This window comes from Solea solea, chromosome 19, assembly GCF_958295425.1.
Source record: "Solea solea chromosome 19, fSolSol10.1, whole genome shotgun sequence".
Lineage (NCBI taxonomy): Eukaryota > Metazoa > Chordata > Actinopteri > Pleuronectiformes > Soleidae > Solea > Solea solea.
The window spans coordinates 20,093,008-20,115,305 of NC_081152.1; the positions used below are offsets into that span (position 1 = coordinate 20,093,008).

Here is a 22,298-nt window from a genome sequence, read left to right on the forward strand (position 1 = left end):
GAGACAAACAACCATTGTCTCTCACACTCATACGGTCAATTCAGTGTCCAATTTACCCCTAGAGCTGCATGTTTTTGGACTGTGGAAGGAAACTGGAGAACCTGGAGAAAACCCATGTGGAAAAGACCTTGTTGGACTTGGACCCACGTCTTCTTGTGTCCCTTAACTTTTCCAACAATGATTTAATCTTCAAACACTCCGTCCATTATATTTGATGTCCACTAGGACACAAATGTGGCAAGAAGTCTGTGAATAAAACTAAACTAGTTAGCGGAAAAACAACATTCTATATATAAAAGAAAAAAATACATATACTGTATATATATATAAATGTATTTAGGAGCTGATTATTCTGGGCCATAGTAAATCAATTGGACAAATAACTTAAACGTAGTTGAGAAGTAGTGGAGCTCAGAACAGTCAAATTTAGATCAATTCAACCACATGTCACAACAATCTCCTGTCATATGTGAACAGCAAACTTTGACTAGAGAGAATCTAGCAGGTAGAACCATGACAACACCAAACACCAACAACCACCAAATTTAGCGATTTTTTACCATCAGGTTTTTCACGTTTCTTTCTGCGTCTCCACCCTCTGTAGCAAAGTCGTATCGAGGACCGCCTGGAGCGCTTGGATGACGCCATCCATGTACTGCGGAGCCACGCGGTGGGTCCGTCCACGGGTATGACGGGCGGCCACGGCGACATGCACAGCCTCATCGGGGCCGCACACACGCATAACGGCGCCATGGGCGCACTGAGCAGCGGGTACGGGACAGGACTGCTGTCGGCCAACAGACACTCCCTCATGGTAAGAGCTGAGATTATGTTTTTGTGTTGTCATCTGTGAAGTGATAATGCTGTCGCAATGGATTAAGGTTCTACTGTAGTATGTCATCAAATTGAATTTATATTTGTATGGATTCAAAGATGTGCAGGATCTGCCTCGGCAGGTTGGGGTGAAAGGAACATTTGGGGACAGAGGAGAGGTGGCATTAAGTTCAGCATATTGGTTGTATTTTAATCATATTGCAGTTTTTTTTACAATTATGATTAGGTAAAACGTCAATATGTTCGTAGCGATCGCGCTTATGTTTGACGTTGTTCTACGAGTCAGTTTAAAGAGGAAATTTAGTAATTTTTTTATTTTTAACAGAGATTTTTAGCTTTGCTTTACTTACATGACTGTGGTCCCTGAATCATTTGTGTTTACATATGTTACTCACACAAACGCTTCAAGTTAACATGTCCATCAACTGCTGACTGAGGCTAATGCCAGGGCTATATCTAGGGCTAATTCGAAGACTAACACTAAGGCTAATGTGAAGACTAATGCTAGGGCTAATGCGAAGACTAATGCTAGGGCTATTGCGAAGACTAACGCTAGGGCTAATGTGAAGACTAACGCTAGGGCTAATGCAAAGACTACAAAAACGGCAAAACTATTGAATTGGGGGGAATTGTAGCAACGGCGGCTCAGTGGTTGAGCGAGTTGTCTTTCAACTGGAAGGTTGTGGGTTTGATTCCTGGCTCCGCTAGTCTAGATGCCGATGTATTTTTGGACACTTAACCCCATGTCGCTTATGACGGCTCAGCTGAGCTTTGAATTGAAATGAAATGCTTAATGTGTGAGTGAATGGGTGAGAATGAGTGAATGGCAAAACTGTAGCTTTGAGTGATCACTAAAATGAGACAAGCACTAGGGAGCTGGTACACATTAAAATCCTCTATGTATAATGTTTTAATACAATAATAAATAAAACCTCAAAAGAAGACGTTTTCTTTATTGATTTCATTGCAAATGATGTTTACATGCTACAGTTGTTTGTAGACGTTTTAAAAGTAGATCAGAGCGCAACATTTAAAAAAAAAAAGAAGAAATCTGTTTAGTTTCCCCTCCGACAACAAACAGCCCATCAACAGCTCTCCTCCTACGAAACATCACAAGGTCATTTATAAAAACATCATGGTTCCCTCAGACCGGAGGAGACGAGGCAGGATTAAAACCATGAGGGAAGACACTGGTAATATTTTCCACATTTAAAGCTTTTTCGTCAACTTGAAACAATAAACATAAAGAACCAAACAGCTGTGTGACATAAGGGGGCGGGGGAGAGCGGGGGAGAGCGGGAGAGAGCGAGCGTTATAAAACCAGTATGAACACTTTCAGATGCCCGAAAACTCTTCATTCCGACATACTTTGTTTATTTGTGTTGTGCATTTTTTTTGGTCCATTTTCACGTTTTCCGCACACGCACACTTAACACTTAACACTTAACACCACATGTTCACGCAAACTAACCCACGAGTCGCCGCCGAAGTGTTGATTTCAGATTTTGTGCTGAGATAGAAATGTCCGTGTTAGTTTTCCTTCTAAATAAATCAAAGTGAATGTGATTTAAATTGACAGTTGGGGTTTGTTTGTTTGAGGCTCTGACATAGAGAGGTGAGCGCCCCCTGCTCCCAGAACACAGCAGTCTGCAGATTTAAGCCACTTAACAAAAGTCTATGATCTCTCAGGAAGATTTCTGTTATGTTATCTCACTGTTAGGCGGCATTTTTCATCTGGAAACTGAAGTTTGTAAACTGTTTAGTCTCCTGCACCAAAGCCCATAGAGAAAATCCTTGTTTTTAGCTCACGTGAACACAGGAGCTGCTGGTCTGCTGCTGTGTTTGGTAAGCCTGTGTGACTGAGGTGAATCTGAATTAAGGTTTTCAATGAAACAACATGTTCATAATGACTGGTGGAGGCAGCAGTGGACCAACAACTCCTGTGTCCCTGCAGTTTAAAATCGCTGATTTTCTCTATGGAGTTTGGTGCAGGAGCATGAGTTCTGCAGAGGGCAACAAAAACTTAAATATCTATGTTTAACTGCGAGATTAGTGTGAACTTGTGTCAGTATCTCATACAACCACAAACCACACAAACAAAATGTGTCCTGAAATAAAAAGTGGAACAAAGTCTTATTGAATTCACCAACATATAAGAGAAATGTTCACATGAATAGCACACGCTGCACCTTCCATGTAGATTTGAAAGATGTTGTGAGGGAAATGTTACAGTCAGCTTTGGATTTATGATATTTAGATTAGGATTATGATGTTTATTTTAAATTGGCAGTGAAGAAAATGCTTAAAAATCTAATTGATATACTTAGAAAACGACTTTTCCGCTTCATTTGGAGGTCGTTCTGGAATCATTTCTTCTCCTCCCGGGAATGTCTTCAGATATAAATTTGGCCTTAAGTTTTATGAAGTGACTTTGGAGGTTTTAGCCCAAGAAAACAACTCTGGCGTTTACTTTCTCACTGAGGTTAATATTTTTACAAACTACTGCTCGGTTTTAATCCACAGATACATGTTTTCATACGTGTGCAGCCCAGTGGAAAAAAGAGAACTGAGTCAAATGAAGTCAAGTGAAAAAAGAACACTGTTTACTTACGGAAACACACAAACACACACACACAAACACACACACGCACATCAATTACTCCTTGTGTGAGTGTGTGTTTGAGTTTTGGGATATTGGCTGATAGACAGACTCATTACTGTAATAAGTACCCACATATATATGTGTGTGTGTATATATATATATATATATATATATATACATACATATGTATATGTACAACATGTACAACTGGAGTTAAATATAGTTTTTTTTGGCACCCAAATATGAATTTTGAGGAAACTAATGTGACTTTTCACTCACACTGTGGGGACTCACCTCTGTCGAGCAGTAAAATAGTTGGAGCGTCAGAGTGACTCAGCATTTTTTTAGGTAAATGTCAAATAGACAGTTATGTTAAGTCTGAAGCAGTTTAGAAAGTGATATAGTGAACACAAAGTTGTTTTTCTGCTGAATTCAGCCCTGTGCATCTTTGTGGTTACAATTCTAATCACAAACGTAACCATGTAAATATTGTATATACATATATATATATATATATATATATATATATATATATATATATATATACATACTTAATACAGTGTATGTACAGACCTTGACTTAATATCATATTATGATGAAAACATGGCCCACGATCAGCGAGAATATAATATTAAATATGTTTTCATAATAGTAATAATCAGACATGTAGTTGTAATTATTAAATGTATTGCATTCAATTACATATATATTTATATATATATAGAGAGAGAGAGACATATACATATGTGTGTGTGTGTGTGTGTGTATAAGCTTGTTTGGTGTTTTAATGACACAAGTCCACATTTTTATTTTAGATTTGTTTTTAACCCTTTAACCCTCATATATGTTATTATTATGACGTTTATATCACTATCAAAACAAATATTGATAATGAAGGTCATTAGAGTTTGACACCCGCTGACTTTTACAAGAATAAAAATCAATCAGAGCCGTATCAACATGATTTAAAAGGATAATCCTAATTCATTGAACTAGGATTACACGTTCATTGTAGTGGTGCACATAAGCATTGGCTAAAATAAATGACTTCAGGTTTAATAAAGGAACTTTGTGACTTTTTCTTTTCTGCATCAACATTAAAACACAAGTGTTTCCTGGATCATTTATTGTTATTAGTTTAGCTCAGATCAGCTTAGTGTTGTTGGGGTTTTTAAATCACATTTTCTGTTTGCTTTGGCTACATTCACAGTTACTTTGTTGTTTGTTTTTAAAATGACATTACAATATGTACAGTGCTTAACAGATTTACCTGTCATAAAAACGTTATAACGTAATATAGATTTATATTATTTATTAGACAAATAACAAACTAAACTTAATTTGTTTCTTTGTCTCTGTGACAAATCAGAAATGAATCAAGCAGAACATTCAACCACTAAAAGTCTTTTTTTCTCTTCAGTAATGCGAGTAAATAACTTTGACGTCTTTATTGCAGTTTTTACAGTTTTACAGTACATTTGAAAGTTAATAATTATTGTATTTTAGCATTAAAAATTATAATATCGGGTTAAGAGCTTCTATGTTCTGGTGTATCAACCGTTACAGAAACATAAAATATGATTTTGAACATGATCAATGCTGTTTATTTAGGGAAGCTGTTGCTTTGGTGGTCGAATAAATGTGTCATTCATATCTCTCTCTCTCTCTCTATATATATAGATATATACAGTATATATATATGTTCTCCCAGACCAATGATCCTGAAGCGTGAGCAACAACTTATATTTATGACTGGTAGCTGAACCACTTCACGAAGCATATGTGTGCGATTACATCATTGTTTCCCAAAAAGAAAAGGGTCTCACTTTCTGTCCGTAAATGACAATGTGTTTTAAAGTGAAACAAGGCCGTATGAATGTACATTGTTACACAACAGAGTGTAAACAGGAAGTCTGGAACAATAAACAAGGATGAGACTCAATAGAAATGTGAAGGAGAAGAAAAAATGAAGTGAGTGGAAAGTAGAAACAACAGGAAGTGGAGGGGGTGATGTCATCTCTTAACTGAAGCCATTGTGACCGTGTTACTCTCGTCTCTTGTCTTTCTTTCTTCCCTTTTTTCCCCAACCTCTTGTTTTTCATTTTGTTTTTCTTCTTCTTTACCTTTAATAGCTGTAACTAAAGTCATCTCATCTCCTCAGCTCTGGTTTTGTACATAAAAACTCTATTTTTGACAAATATTCATAACTTTATGCCACTTTTTCACCTTTTCCTTTTTACCTTCTCTATTTACATGATACTTTTCCCCTCTGTCTCTCTCTCTCTCATTCTGTCTCGCGTTCAGAGCCACATGTGCACACACACACACACACACACACACACACACACACACACAGCTGTATGTAGTTTGGCAGTGTTAGACAGAGACGCCTGCAGGCTGAGGTCATAACTCTGGGAAAACAGGTGGTAGACTGATGTGGGAGAGAGAGAGAGGGAGGGGGGGGGGGGGGGGGGTCATACATGTACACAGACAGAAATCCATTGTATGCACTCAGTCAGATATACAGCACGTTTAAAGGGACAGCTCAGGGTTTTGTGAAGGTGTGGTTGTACAGTGTGATGACACGCAGGATCGTTCTCTCCAGGCAGAGACATCTAATAATCTACTCCTGCTTAAGTCTCCGCACTCTTAAGAATATGTTTACGACTTGATCTTACTGAGCCTTTTTCATCTGTAAACAAAACCGTTCAATTCCACAGAGAAAATCCGTGGTTTTAGCCGCGGTGACACAGGAGCTGCAGGTCTGATGCTGCCTCGTGTGGTGAGTTTGTGTCACTGGGGTGAATCAAAAAAGTTTGGTTCAGGTGAACGAGGAGTTCACAAAGCAACACAAATGTTGAGTTTCCTGTTGGGAAAGAGGCTGTCTATAAGCAACATAAACAAGCATGTGTTCCTGTCATTTCCTCATTATTACACTAACTCTTTGAAAGCAGTAAGAATGAATCTGGAGCCTCACATTTCTGTTTCCCCACGAACACCAGAAATCATACCCACAGACTGACATGACATTAAAACTAAGCGTGAGCTGCTTAAAGAAAAACAAACTGAGGAGGAAGAAAAATATACGAGCGTCGCGACCCTCTGTGGACGTTTTTAAAAATGTGTTTTCAGTTCTGCTGTCTGCCTCTGGTGCATCGCAGCTCAGTGTGGATTCTGACCCTGAAACAAGGGGAAGGGTTAGTGGAGATAAATGTTTCTCTCTCCCGATCCCACTCACTCACTCGCTCGCTCGCTCTCCATTAAGCCGCAGTTTCACATTAAGTGAAATGGATCATAATCTGCTTCAGTTTGCCGTAAAACACACTAATGCCTTTTAATACTCTTTGCTTCTCTTCTCTGTGTCTCTAAATTCACTCTTGTAAGAGCTGAGAGGAATTTACTTCCCTCCATTTACGTCGAGTTCATTTGATTTGAGATACTTTTCCCGTCTTTACATGAAAGTTTCATATTAGAAATAATGTAAAGCTGTATACATATATACTCACATAAGAAATCATCAACAAAGTGAAGAAATAAATCATAAAAATACATTTTTAAATGACTAGTGATGGGACAATATACATTATTATCACTATTATTATTATTATTATTACTATTATTATTATCAATAATAATAATAATAACAATAATAATCATGAGAATAATAATCGTTGTGAATTTTTATTATTGTGATAATCGTTAATGGAGAAAAACATAAATGTGTCACATGAGTGACACCAGCATAGTGTCCTAGTCATTTATTCTTTAACTCATTTAATTCCTGTAAAAAAAAAGGTGACGTTTCTCACCATCGTAGGTGTGGACAGGAGGCTACTTGTGTTTATGTCTCACCTTAATCTAAAATATGATATTACAAAATATTTTTTCAGCCATCGCAAAAGTGTGAATCGTAAATGATTCTGGATAATTGTGACTGAAAATGTTTATATGCTTAAAACACACTTGATACTACAAAACTAAATAAAAAAAATGTTTTACGTATAAGTATTGGTTGAGTACACATTTCATTTCCAATGGTGTGTTTTAAAGCTTGTCAATGAAATATAATATTTACATAAGAACATTCCATTTTCTTGACACTTTTACACAAAGCAGGAGTCTGACGTTCTCCGCTCCGTTCATTCAAATTAAAGGAAAACAAAGAAAACATACATGTCATTCCGCCACTGGAAAATGTTGCTGCACTTTTCCCTCCAGTGGAAATCCAACATCAACACTGAGCTCGCTCTCCCTCTCTCTCTCTCCCTCTCTCTCCCTCTCTCCCTCTCTCCCTCTCTCTCTCTGTGTAATTTACTGCAGCAGGTGCTTTCTGTTTCAGTTTGCACAGAGGAGAGACTGTACAGTCTGGTTCACAGTGTGTGTGTGTGTGTGTGTGTAAGTGTAGATTTATAAATATCTCATACTCAAAAAATGCAGTTTTTTCTTTCCCTCATACATTATTACATTTTTTATTCTCATGAAAACGTTTTATTTTATCTATAGTAAGAGGTGTTTATTATAGTAATATCTTAATTTTGCAAATATTTGTATATCAATTTCAGAATGTGTAGTTTGCTCACTGACCTCTCGTGATCATATTCATTAATTGGGGTTCAAAAAGGGGAGTGTGTTTACTTTGTCTGTGTAAGACAGTCCCTGTAATGTAGTGCAATCGATGGGAAGTCACGTTTCATTCCCCTAAAAAGTTAGTAGGCCATGAGAATTTGGGTCCTCACAAAGCAGGTGAGATGTCAGGTTTGTGTCCTCACATTTGTGTCCTCACAAAGCAGGTGAGATGTCAGGTTTGTGTCCTCACATTTGTGTCCTCACAAAGCAGGTGAGATGTCAGGTTTGTGTCCTCACATTTGTGTCCTCACAAAGCAGGTGAGATGTCAGGTTTGTGTCCTCACATTTGTGTCCTCACAAAGCAGGTGAGATGTCAGGTTTGTGTCCCCACATTTGTGTCCTCACAAAGCGGATAAGATGTCAGGCTTGTGTCCCCAAATGTATGTCCTCACAAAGCAGATGAGATGTCAGGCTTGTGTCCCCACAAAACTGGTGAGATTTCAGGTTTGTGTCCCCACATTTGTGTCCTCACAAAGCGGGTGAGATGTCAGGTTGTGTCCCCACATTTGTGTCCTCACAAAGTGGGTCAGATGTCAGGCTTGTGTCCCCACAAAGCAGTTGAGATGTCAGGTTTGTGTCCTCACAAAGCAGGTGAGATGTCAGGTTTTTGTCCCCACCTTTGTGTCCTCACAAAGCAGGTGAGACGTCAGATTTTTGTCCCCACATTTGTGTACTCACAAAGCGGATGAGATGTCAGGCTTGTGTCCCCAAATTTGTGTCCTCACAAAGCAGATGAGCTGTCAGGTTGTGTCCCCACATTTGTGTCCTCACAAAATGGGTCAGATGTCAGGCTTGTTTCCCCACAAAGCTGGTGAGATTTCAGGCTTGTGTCCCCACAAAGCAGTTGTGATGTCAGGCTTGTGTTCCCAAATTTATGTCCTCACAAAGCAGATAAGATGTCAGGTTTGTGTCCCCACAAAGCAGGTGAGATGTCAGGTTTGTGTCCCCACATTTGTGTCCTCACAAAGCAGGTGAGATGTCAGGTTTTTTTCCCCACATTTGTGTCCTCACAAAGCAGGAGAGACGTCAGGTTTTTGTCCCCACATTTGTGTCCTCCCAAAGCGGATGAGATGTCAGGCTTGTGTCTCCTAATTTATGTCCTCACAAAGCAGATGAGATGTCAGGCTTGTGTCCCCACAAAGCTGGTGAGATGTCAGGTTTGTGTGCCCACATTTGTGTCCTCACAAAGCAGTTGAGATGTCAGGCTTGTGTCCCCAAATTTGTGTCCTCACAAAGCAGATGAAATGTCAGGTTGTGTCCCCACATTTGTGTCCTCACAAAATGGGTCAGATGTCAGGCTTGTGTCCCCACAAAGCTGGTGAGATTTCAGGCTTGTGTCCCCACAAAGCAGTTGTGATGTCAGGCTTGTGTTCCCAAATTTATGTCCTCACAAAGCAGGTGAGGTGTCAGGTTTGTGTCCCCACAAGGCAGGTGAGATGTCAGGTTTGTGTCCCCACATTTGTTTTACACAGATGTATGGAAGTATGGAACATTGACACACATGAAATGTCCTGAGCCGTAAATACGTCCGCCAATATTTTAATGACCTTTTACTGTAGCGCCACCATGAGGACAAACTTTGCATCTAAATATTCTGACCTTCTTCTTTATGTAGCGTCGTCCTCAATCATCTCTCTGAAGTAACAAAAGTGATGTTGCGTCTCCTTCTCTCCTCCTGCCCTCAATCGTTCTTTTTGTTGAGCTGCATGTGTGTGTGCGCGTTTTTTGTGTGTGTGTGTGTGTGTGTTTTATTTCAGTCTGCGACAATAATCGAAAACGACAAATGGAAATTGCAGAAATAAACGCGTCTAATGCAAGGTGAAATATTACAATTTACAGAGGCAGTAAATCGGCAGAGTTTATTTTTTCTTCTCTCAGACAGACACAGACTTGTCCCTACTGTTTACAACCAAATGACAAATCTGTGTGTGTGTGTGTGTGTGTGTGTGTGTGACCCAGAAAAGTGCCTCTGTCTCCTCTCCTTGTGTTATCACTGCACACACTTCACACTGATCATTGCAGATGACAGTTACTCGGCGCCTCCCTCTGTTTCTCGTTTTCTGTCTAAATGGGAAAAAAAAAGTTGGAAATTATATAAAAGAATGGAAAAGTGGAGAATTGACCAAATAAAATCAAAGTGATCGGAAGTCGACTTCATCTTTCTTGGCTTTAAACAGCCTTTTTCTGACTCGACACCACAGTGGAAACCTGTCTGTTTACTGCACCAACGTCCATAGAGGAAATCAGCAATTTTACTCACAGTATTTAGGAGTTGTTGAAAACTGAACTATCCCTTTAAAATATTGACCAGAATACCCAATATTCATTTATCTGTGGCAACATTATCACATAAAAATGTGAGGCTATAATGTTCCCCTGCTGTCCTGCTTCTACAGTCAACGTGGCTTTTAAAAGCATTTAAAACTGTCAGATTTTCTGAGGGTCCTTGAATGCACCCACAAGAAATGGTTTAAAAACACTTGTGTTTGTGTGATTGTGTCGCTGTAGTGTGATATTACAGCGTGAAGTAGTGGCTGTTCTCTCCTTGTTGGCGCATTCAAGGACCCTCTGACCTTTGCGTTTGGTGAGTTGGCTGCTCAACAGTCACTTTTTTGTTTGTTTTTTCGTTTTTAAGGCAAAAGGAGGCGACAAAACACGAAAAATCCACTGTATTCTTTTCACAGTGTCCTTTTTTTTCCCCCAGACTGTCTAAACACAGATGCTGGAGTGTCCTTGAACGCAGCTCTGACAGAAAACACAACAAACCCAAAACAAGTGTAAACACTGACAAAATATTGTTAACTCAAGGTCCACTTAAGGGCTTTTTTTTCTGCATTTAATGGACACAGCTGAAAAAAAAAATCAACTTGTTTCACTTGTTGGCAGAAAAATCAAAGCTTTTCGCTAAAGCTTAGGGGATAATCCAAGTGTGGATATATGAGATGCTCGGACCAGGAAACAAATGTTCTTATTTTCAATGAAAACATGAGTGTCAGTCACACGGTTCAGTTTATGAAACATAGAGTGAATTTTCACCTGTTTTATTCACAGTTAGACTTTTCTAGCTGGAAACTGGAGTCGTTGATCCACTGCTGCCTCCATCAGTGAGTTCAAATGTGTTATTTTGTGACTTCTGCATTTGAAACTCTTTGCTCACATTGACCTCAGTGACATAAACTGACCACACGAGGCAGCAGTGGACCAGCAGCTCCTGTGATTTTCTCTAAACTTGAGTTTCCTGTCAGAGACGTTTGTATAACTCTGAGACAGAGCTGCAGACATATTCTGAGGAGACTTTAGACTTAAGCTGATGTAGATGTAATAAGGTGCGTCTTTGTTTTAGTTTACCACAGCTCACACAATGTCAGTATCTGATAGAAAACAACCAAGATCAGGTTTATCTGCGCTCCACTCAGATGTCAGTATACGTGGCAGCACTTCACCACAAATATTGCAGCTACAGCCGCAGCAGATCACTTCCTGTGTTATTTATTTATATGCGTCTCCTCCGTCTGTCTCCTCGTCTTCCCTCCTTATCCAACCAAATTAAGGATGAGCGAAGGAAGGCTCGTTAAAATGTAAAAGCCCTCCATTAAAAATGTACACCACGCTCTCCGGCTCCCTCTCTGCTGCCATTTTACATCCAGGGAGGCGGGAGATGACGAGGGGAAGAGAACAGAGAGTAAAACGACAATAAGGAAAGAAAACAAACAGAGAGACTGAGGACAACTTTATTTACATCTGGAATAAAGCAGATTACAGTAGATTAACATGATCTTTGCGCAATATCAACAAATATATTCAATTATGGATTATTTTTCTTAATCATTATGTCAATTAATTAGTCAGTTGTTTGGTCCATAAACTGTCTAGACTAGAAAATTAAATGTGTGAAAAATATATGTATAAGTATACATATAAGTATAAGTATACATATATACACATATATATATACATATATATGTGTCCCCCTTTCATCCAGTCAAAACCTTTGCCTACGTAAAAGTTTTATTTTTTTGTTACATACATGACATTAGTGCCAATATTTACCCTGCAAGATATTTGTTTTTATTTAAAACAAATAAAACTATGGTTGCCATAAAAAAATCTAACTCAGTCAAGCACTTCACTTTCACACTGTGACACCGTCCTGACAAGTGTACGACAAAAAGTTTGAACTCCAGAGTGATGTGACAAAACTCAAAACATGAATTACGTTGTTATAGCAACCAACCGACCAACCAACCAACCAACCAACCACCGCTTCTGTTTCAGCCTGATCAGTCAAAGCTAATAAAAAAACAGGCTCACATGAGGCTCATGAAGACGTGCACCTGTTCACAACTTTGGACATGGCTAAACTTTACTTTCTGTGTGTGTGTGTGTGTGTGTGTGTGTGTGTGTGTGTGTGTGTGTGTGTGTGTGTGTGTGTGTGTGAGTGTGAGAGGGTCCTGACTCATATCAAGCAACTGTCCCACAGAGCTCAGGAAAAGAAGCAGAGAGAAAAAAAACTCTGAACCACAGGATGCAATAAGAAAACTAGCATCTCTCTCTCTCTCTCTCTCTCTCTCTCTCTCTCTCTCTCCCTCCCTCTCTCTCTCTCTCTCTCTCTCTCGCACGCACACACACACACACACACACACACACACACATGCAAAGTGAGCCCATCTCGTGCCAAAACAGTGAGTCTCTGCTGGAAGCTGCTCGATGCTCTGGGAATTAGAAATCCCACAATTAAACATATGGGCATTAAGATAATTGTCAGTTGTGCTGCTTTCGTATGTGTGTGTGTGTGTGTTTGTTTGCGTGCGCGTGTGTGTGTGTGTGTGTGAGCTTGGCTGAATCCTATCCATCTGTCTGACACACTAACACACACACACACATTCAGGCCTACACACCCTACAGCTCTCACTGAAAATACACATAAAAAACACACTTTTTTTTGGGGGGGGTGTTAAATAAAAAACTATAAATACACACGTCAGACATGGAGATGTGAAGCCAGACACACACACACACACACACACCTATGTACCTGTCTGGACAGTGAGGACATTTTGGCTGGTCCCCGCAAATTTGAAGGGTTAGAGTTAGGGTTAGTATTGGGTTTAGTTTAGGTTTAGGGTTAAGGGATAGGCACTTAGTTGCGATAGTTAAGGTAAGGGTAAGGGGCTAGAGGATGTATGATGTCTATGAGGGTCCTCACTTTGACTCCAGCACAAACGTGTGTGTGTGAGAGGACAGATGGAGACCTTTAGTGACTTAGAAAGGTAGACGCTGCCCTCAACTGGCTGAAGGTAAAACTACAAGAAAGAAAGACAGGCAATTTATATGTGTAACAGTGTGTTGGATGACAAAGTGAATTATAATAAATATTCACAAAAACAAAACATTCTCAAGTAGGTCAATCATATTATTTAAATGTTTTTCTTTAAAGAATCAATAAACTGATCAAGATTTATACAGATTTAAAACTCACAAGATTGTGTTTATTTCTTTTACATATATTGGATTTTTTGAGTTAAGTGAGTTAGAATTTTTATTCTTCAAACTGCAAACACTGAACATTGAACATTGATTATTAAATGTAGAGAAATAGAAACCTTAATATAAAAATGACATATGTTGTATGTATATCCTCTTTCAAAGCTGTATTCCCGCAAAATATTAATTTTTTAGTATACTGTATATTTGTATTTTTCATTTATTAGTGTATTTGGACATTTATACTATTTTTATTTCTCTCATATTTTTGCATGTTGTGTTTTTTTTCCTTCCAATTATTCATACTCTTTATTTGTTTAAAAAAATCAAATATAATAAATCCTCTACAAGTCCCTACAGGTTAAGCTTTTTCCACCAGTTCATTTATCATGATGTTCCCTTATTATTATTATTATCATTATTATTATATATGTTTTATTTTTATAACAAAATGGTAAAGTCATTTATCATTTAAAATAGGTCGTAACTAATGTAAGTTATTTGTTTTTTAGCAACGTTGGCAAAAAAAACAAAAGTAGCGCACAGATGTTTTTATGAATGAATGAATTTATGTGTTTACTTATTTTGATCATGAAATTCAAAGAAAACAAAAGAGGAGGGGGAGGGATTTTTGAATTTATTTTAAAACATCTGACTTTTTATTCGTTATTGTCAGAAACTGTAAGGTTTTACTCAATAATTTAAAAGTTGAATTTAAACATTCTGAGTGAGTGAAGGTTGTTTGTTGTTTTGCACACGGCGTCTGATCAGATCTTTGTGTTTCTTCTTCTTCTTTTTAATCCCAGGTGGGTTCTCACAGAGAAGACGGCGGTCTGCGTGGTGGACACTCAATGGCGAGTCAGGTGCCGGGGCCTCAGCTGCCCGTTCAGTCAGCGACCTCGCCAGATCTCAACCAGCCTGACCCTTACCGCGGTACGACATCACACACACACACACACACACACACACACACACACACACACACACGCGTTCAACAGGAACATTTATACACTTCATTACTCTGAGCATCAAACCACAAAAACCTGGAATTTGTTGGAACAAATGTAACAAAATAAGAAAAGACAGACAGATAGTTCTAAAGTTGAATCTCATTTTCCCTTAGACTTTCATTTAAACAGAGTTTTTCTTGCACCTGGCAGAGTCGCCCCCTGGTGGCTAATTGTCAGTCCTACCATACTTCTTGGGCCACAAGTCTATACGTTAATTTTTAAGTAGATTGCTTGTAAACCAAGCGTTGTACGGACATTTCTGGTGTGTTTATATGCAGATGATGTTGTGATGATATGAGGAAACCATACGATGATAATTCAAATGCTTATTGAAAACTTTGGTACTGAAGTAAATGGTTGTTAGCACACTGTTTTTGCTCATTTACACCAAAAACTGATGAAAACGTCCAAAACGTAAAAATAAATCATAGATGGAACAAAATGATATTGAGACACAGTTCAGTTGTGAGGGAACATCAGTTTAAGCGCTTAGTGTGTGTGTGTGTGTGTGTGTGTGTGTGTCATATGGAAGTGGAGGGTATATGAGTGAGCAGTGGAGCAAATTAGCCCTGAGTTGGTTTTTAAAGGCTGAAAATAAGTTTGCTGGCAGCAAAGTTGAGCCAGCGGCAACTTCAGCCAAGTGTGTAATGAGTGACACACACACACACACACACTTCAGAGCGTGTGTTGAGGCTGTAAATAAAGGATATTAAATCGTTCCTGGCAGGAAAAGTTAGTGCTTTGGCAGAGCCGTGGCTTCCTCAGGTCTTTAATTTTTCAAAATTTATGAACAATAAAGGTTGGATTTTGTATTAAATTTGTCATTTTATGAGATTTTATCTCTCTCCAGGAGCACGGGTGGTTTTAAACTCAATATAACTACATGTGCATAACTTAAAGGGAGCTGCTTTTGTCTAAACTTTGCACAGCACTAAAGGGAGGAAACCCAACATAAATCCTGAGGTGTGGAATCATCCACCACAGTCCACGTCCATCAAACAGCTACTGGACTGTTAAATATGACTTTATTTTTAGTTTGTTTAACATAAATGAGAATTAATGAAAGCACAGAAGGAACTTTATTAGAATTTGAGACATTTCTGCCTCTGTTTTATTCCACAACAAAACACACACATATTTACATTCTCTATAGTTTCTTTTAAGAAAAGTCAAAATGAAAAGATAAATCGTTAAATAGATGAATAGTTAAAAGTTAAAAACATAATAAGGGCAGTATGACTAGAAATGCAATATCATTTTAATTGTATTGTTTTGGAACACACTTGAAAAAAAAAATAAACAGAAAAATGAAATAACATTCTCTATTAATGACAATTGTACGCATTATTAGCCAATAAAAATCAGAGTCTTGATGTTTTGATTCTCTACAGTCTGTATTTTCTAACCTCAAAAGTAACGTAAAGCTACACACGTGATATTATCGCACCAGTAAATGACCTCACTGTGATTGTGTTGGCAGGATTCTCTTTGTGCAATGCATTGTGGGACACTTAGTTATTGCCAATATACGAGATATATACAATAAATTATGGGCTAAATAAATGGACAAGAAGGAGTTGTTTTGGGGGATTTTCCGTTGGCGTGGTTACACGGAGGCGTTCAGGGACACAAAGTGACTTTTCAGCATTTTAAATGAAGCTGTTTTATGCACAAACACACGGCAATTGTATGGAAAGAGACGACAAACACACAAACATTAACACATGCACACACAGGCCGTCACTCACAGCCGCGCACAAAATGCCTCCAGTCAGGCAAACGCAGATTCAAAATGGCTGACACTTGGAAATGTGTGTGTGTGAGATGTTGGCAGTGTCCCAGTGACAGATCCATACAGACGTTGTGTATAAAGACTGCAGTGTTCAGCTGATGAGAGACAGACAGACAGACAGACAGACAGACAGAGAGAGAGAGAGAGAGTGCCGTCATCTTGGGGGTCGACGTGAGAATTAACTGTCGACTTAATGCAGCAGATTTTTGCTTCGTGTTCTGAATTTTCGAGCGTTCTGCGTTTTTCTTCCCACATTTTTTACTGAAAAATGCTATTTTAAGGGTCAAAAGTTAATTTGTCGACAATGAGGAAACTCACATTTACGTCCTCACAAAATAACCAACAAATGAGGACAGCAAAATGGAGAGACTGTGGTCAATTAAATCCAGATTAAAGAGGTTTTATTTTGTGCAGTACAACTTTTATTTTTAACCCTCAGGCGTCATTACGGACATTTGAGGAAAATGTGTCCCTCTTAATTTGACCGTCATTTTGTCTTTTTTCCACGTGGCACAATTTTTCTGAAAGAAAGTCTCTCTCATGACAGATTTACGAATTCAAATAAAAAAAAAATCTAATGGATCAATAGAGCACTGTCGAAAAAAAATGACTCTTAAGTCATTAGAGGACAAAAAGGTCCACTTCCAAAAACATGATAAATTGGTTTTTTTTCTGCTTTTTTTCTGCATAAATCTCTTAAACAACAAAACGACCAAACATTCATTCAATCATTATGAGGATTTTAACCCTTTAAATTCGAAGCAATATCATATTAGTGACAGACATTTACGGTAAAGTATTCAAATATAAAAATAGTATTATTAATACATTTGTTTTCAAGTGTCTTCTGTCAATTTGGATTTATTACTATTATTATTACTTTCTTATTAACAGACCATAATTGTGCTGCTCTATTCAAACAGCTGATCACGTATCAAATTGCCAAAAATAAGTCCAGAGAATCTGTCGACTTCAACCCACTGACACCTATCATAGGGGGTAAATTAAACCTTGAATTATTAACAAAAATATTCAAGTTTCCTCTGTTCAGAAAAGGAGGACAATGAGGCAGATTTTTTATTATATTATAGAGTATTTTACTGTATTTTATTCAAATAATATAATCATTAGAATCATTTTAAAGTCAATAGTTTATGTTGAATTATGTGCTTTTTGAAAGTCGTTGTATTATAAGGCTTTAATCAGCGTGATGTAAAACCCTGATGTAAACACTTTACAGCCACGTTATGTTTTCTGCTTCTGCTGTTTGCTGTCGCGGGACATTCTGCACCTGCTTCTCTTAAAGAAAAAACAGAAATGCGACTTTAGTGAGAAATTCTAAGTTGCTCATGCAGCAGTATCCCGTCTCATCTGGACATTACGTTAAATGTTTTTTCTTAGAAGTGAAACCTCAGTTTTTCTCAGAGCTGATTAAGTCATTTTTTTTGTCTGAGTGTTCTAGAAAAAAAACAACTAACTTTGCTGCTGTTTTCTTTTTAAACATGTGGTTAAATGTCAGCGATTAAAGCTGCTGTTAAAAACTTTATATTCTAATCTAAAGTGTTGGACACGAGTCTCTCAGTTCAGGCTCTGATAGTAAATCTAATGACGCTTTTCCATTATACATCTACTATACTTCATAGCTCCTCCTCAATGTGGGCGGAGTCATGACGTTATTTTATACGTGACACAAACATACAAACTAGTGACTTGTAAAGCAGTTGTTTTGGGTGTAACTGAATCATTAGAATCAGTGGATTAAAAAGATTTGTCCACAGAATCGTTCTCCGTCTGACACTGAACTGAAATGCCACTGAACGGGTCGTGACTCGGCTCACGATCGTCAGCTTTCAGCGGTGCTGTCGCTAAATACACCAGAATATTGAGATTTTAGACATTTTCCTTTGCAAATGTCTGAGATTAACGCATGTTTTCAAAGGATTTTTAAGTCTTTTTAACTTCAGTTCTACAGTTCTAACTACAGTTTGGCGTTGTTCGCGTTGATTCTTGTGTCAGATTTTCAGTGACTCTTCCAGTGACGACACTCTCTGACGAATTAGTGGCATTTTAGTATCAGCTCAGCTCACTTGGAACCTCGTCAGAGCAGGAACTAAAAAAAATCACCAGGTACTACCACTGATGGAAAGTGAGTAGAGCTGAGTCGAAAGTCGCGCTAGAACTGTACGATGGAAAAGCACAATAAATACCCAACTACAATTTATCCAATCAGGAGCCAGAACTCCACAAAGAGGCGGTCCTTTGTTTGTTAGTGTGTAAAAACCCCTCCCACCAAATGTGTCCCTCAGATGACATAGGGAGGAGGGATTTCTGCTGCATTCCATTTACATCAGAAGTTGGAGAAAACATGGAAACTAATGTATCTCATGCTCACTATTGTTAGCAATACCAGTCAATCACAACCAAGGTTGATCCGAGTTTCCGAATTGGAAATTCCGAGTTCCTTCTACAAATGGAACGCACCATTACACATATGTTTTTTTTCTCCATGTAACCCCTCCCCCATCCTCTCTCCGCCGCCCCTCCCGCAGCTCTGTCCGGAGGCCTTCAGGGTCAGAGCACCTCCTCCGTCAGCTCCGAGATCAAGTCTGAGGACGAGGGGGACGAGAACCTGCTGCAGGACTCCAAGCCCCTGGACACCAAGAAGGAGGACATGGACAAGGACCTCAAAGCTCTTGATAGGTCAAGATCTAGGTAACCCCGCCAACCTCAGACGCTCGCTTCCATCAAAACTCAGAGCTGGAACGCACAATTCCCAAACACTGCCGGGCTCAGAGACCTTCCTTGTTCCACAGAACCTCTCCACACAGACACAGGGATAGAGATAGAACCATTAAAACAAAGATTTTTATACGTTCCTGGAGAAATCATCATTGGGACTTCAGTTTAAGGGACAGTTCAAGTTTTCTTAGGAGTAAATTTGGTGCTTTATCTCACCATTAGACACCCTTTTGCAACAGGAGACTGAAGTTTGTAAAAAAAAAAAGCAACAACTTCATTCTCCCGTAACAAATCCCATAGAGAAAATCAGCGTTTTTAGCTTGTGATGTCACAGGAGCCGCTGGTCCACTGCTGCCTCATATGATGACTTTTGTCACTTAGGTGTAGCCGAACAAAGGATTTCAAATACAGAAGTTGGAAAAAGAACAGATTTGAAATTCCTGATGGAGGCAACAATGGATCAACAACTCCTGTTTGCTGGTGTAAAATCCTTGATTTTCTCTATGGACTTTGGTCCAGGGACCTGAAGGGGTTAATAAAGCGACTCAAACTTTAGTCACAAAGTGATGCAGGTTGTCTAACAACAAGAGAGGCAAACCTGTGTTGTGCTGGTTCTAGACAGCAGGGGGCAGCAGCTCATACTACCACTGATAGTCATTTTTGGAGACAAATGACTCAAGGAAGGATTTCAGCTCGTGGGTGTTTTGGGAAGCAGCCTCTGAACTTTGATGAAGTGAACAAGTGTGATGAGAAGCAGCTAAAAAAAATATCAGTTGAACACAGAGACACAAATGGCCCATGTCCATCAGGTGTCTCTCGCACGGAGAGGTCCCTGCTGGACGTGCAGCTCCTAGTTGATTCCTTCAGTCTCTCCATGGTCTTGAGCCTGGTTTTAACTGTTTCTCACGCAGGAGAGTAGGAACCCACAGTCAATATTCTCAAAGAAGTGCTGACTTGTGTTCAGGACTGGGAAAGGAAACACAAACAGAAACCGCAAAAAAATAAATAAAATTAAACTCAAAGTTTATAACAAACTAAATGAATAAAATCTGACATTTTATGAGAATTGGAAACATTAGTTTTAGTTTCAGTGTGGATTTCCCGTCCTGTACAGATGAGCAGTCTTTATCCCTCCAACAATAAACCATAATAAGTTTATTAGGTTAGATTTTTTTAACCGGAGGTCAAATGAAATCAGAAATATTTGAATCCCAATCCCTGAGATGATGGTGGCGGCCATGATGATACAAATGTACTGTAGATTTCTCTGCTGTAGTTCCTGTTGTATATATATGTGTTGTATAATGTCTGTTAGCTCGCGGAAATCTGAGCATCTTGTGCCACCAGAGGGCGCTATGTGCTATCTCCTCAATTTTAAAAATGTCAACAAATCCAGAAATCTGTGGCCTGTTGCTTCAGGCTAGCACTCCCTCGTTACTGTAGCGGCTACTAGCATTAGCATTCAGAGTAACACTGGGTGGTAATTAGTAAATAATTGTAATGTTCTTGAAGCACATGACCGCATCTATGACCTACACGACCACGTTCACAATGACTTAAACATCGCAAAACATTAAGACGTTTGAAACCACTAAAAACGCAGGGATGAATTAGCCTCTGTAGGTAACCGCTAATATTTTGGTGTCGACTGTGGAATTTTTTTGAGCTAAAACTTCAAATCTTTTAGAAACTGCCGTACATTGGTTACAATCCGACAATCTATGACTGAATTGTTCATCGCTGCTAGCAAGATTTGGGCTAATCTTTGCTAACATGTTAAAAAGCTATTAGCTGGTGAATTTTGGTGTACGTGTTCCACCTCCACGTGAACCGTTTACTTGCAGTCAACCGTAGTTTGCTCAAACAAGGGTTCCCAAAGGTCTTTGAAATACTTAAAAAAGGTCATTCAAGGACTTGAAAGTTCTTGAAAATGGCCCTAAGTCATAATTACTGTTATGCTGTTGTGGACACTGTCCACTGTCTCTCTCCGTCCTAATCTTATTGATTTGCATCAATAAAAGTGGACACCATGGACAAAGTCAAACTCTTACAAGTTGTCCTGCCGTCTTAAGCACATTTAGTCCTTGAACTTGAGGGAATTAAGACCTGGAAAGTCCTTGAATTTGGTGTGGGAGCCGAGTCAAACATGAGTGGTCTAACTAGAAACAGAAACCAGAACATTTACATTTTGCTTGTTTAAAATCGGTCTGATAAAGAGTTTGTTTTCACTCATTCAGGCTAAAATCATAAATTTAAGTAAAATTAGGTACAGTTAATTAATTGGATTTAAAGTTTACATCTTATAAAAACTCAACCACCCTGTTTGCACAAAACATGATGGATTAGTCGTTTAAACACCAGGAATTCAAACTTATTTTTCTCTTAAAAGTCAATAAAATTAGGCTCGACACAGACATTTAAACTGGGCTTTCATCCTCATATCCTTCCTTTCCTTCTCCTCCCTGTGTTCTCTCCTCCTTGTCCTCCTTGTTTTTGTGATTGGTCACCGTAGCAACAACGACGACGAGGATCTGACCCCCGAGCAGAAGATGGAGCGAGAGCGGGAACGGAGGATGGCCAACAACGCGCGGGAGCGTCTGCGCGTGCGCGACATCAACGAGGCGTTCAAGGAGCTGGGCAGGATGGTCCAACTGCACCTGAAGAGCGACAAACCTCAGACCAAGTTACTCATCCTGCACCAGGCCGTCGCCGTCATCCTCAGTCTGGAGCAACAAGTCCGAGGTCAGTTTCAAGACTGTGTAAACCAGATTAATTCGCTTTTATTCTCTGATTTCCTGGTTTTACTTGCAATATTGAAGGTGAAACCTGGAAAAACAGAGAATAACCACTCAACAGAAAGCTAATCTTATAAAATATATGTCTGCTGAAGTGGACAATATCATGAGAATCAGTGTACCACGTTATGTCACCATTACACAGCCTTTTATACGACAGAAAACACACGTTTTTTGTCTTTTTGGAAACGGCACCGAACTCCATAGAGAAAATTGGCGATTTTAGCTCACAGGGACGCAGCAGCTTCTGGTCGTCTGCTGCCTCGTTTGGTCAGTTTGCGTCACTGAGGTTGATCCTAAAACATTATTTCAAACACAGAAATCACAAAATACACACATTTGAATTTACTGATGGAGGCAGCAGTGGATCAACAGTTCCTGTGTGCTGTGATGTGAAATTGACAGTTTTCTCTATG

At 39.0% G+C, this 22,298-nt stretch overlaps 1 protein-coding gene across 10 annotated transcripts in view; it reads left to right on the forward strand.

The window, feature by feature from the left end:
• LOC131446031 (transcription factor 4-like) overlaps nucleotides 1–22,298 on the forward strand; it is a 166,106-nt gene that overhangs the window by 136,841 nt on the left and 6,967 nt on the right. For 7 of the 10 annotated variants that reach the window (XM_058616924.1, XM_058616928.1, XM_058616923.1 and 4 more), the window contains 4 exons: nucleotides 605–814; nucleotides 14,353–14,479; nucleotides 18,898–19,060; nucleotides 21,600–21,829. In XM_058616924.1, coding sequence (XP_058472907.1) covers nucleotides 605–814; nucleotides 14,353–14,479; nucleotides 18,898–19,060; nucleotides 21,600–21,829 — 730 coding nt within the window. The remainder of the gene's footprint in view (nucleotides 1–604; nucleotides 815–14,352; nucleotides 14,480–18,897; nucleotides 19,061–21,599; nucleotides 21,830–22,298) is intronic. The other 3 variants (XM_058616929.1, XM_058616925.1, XM_058616932.1) reach the window with 1 other exon arrangement.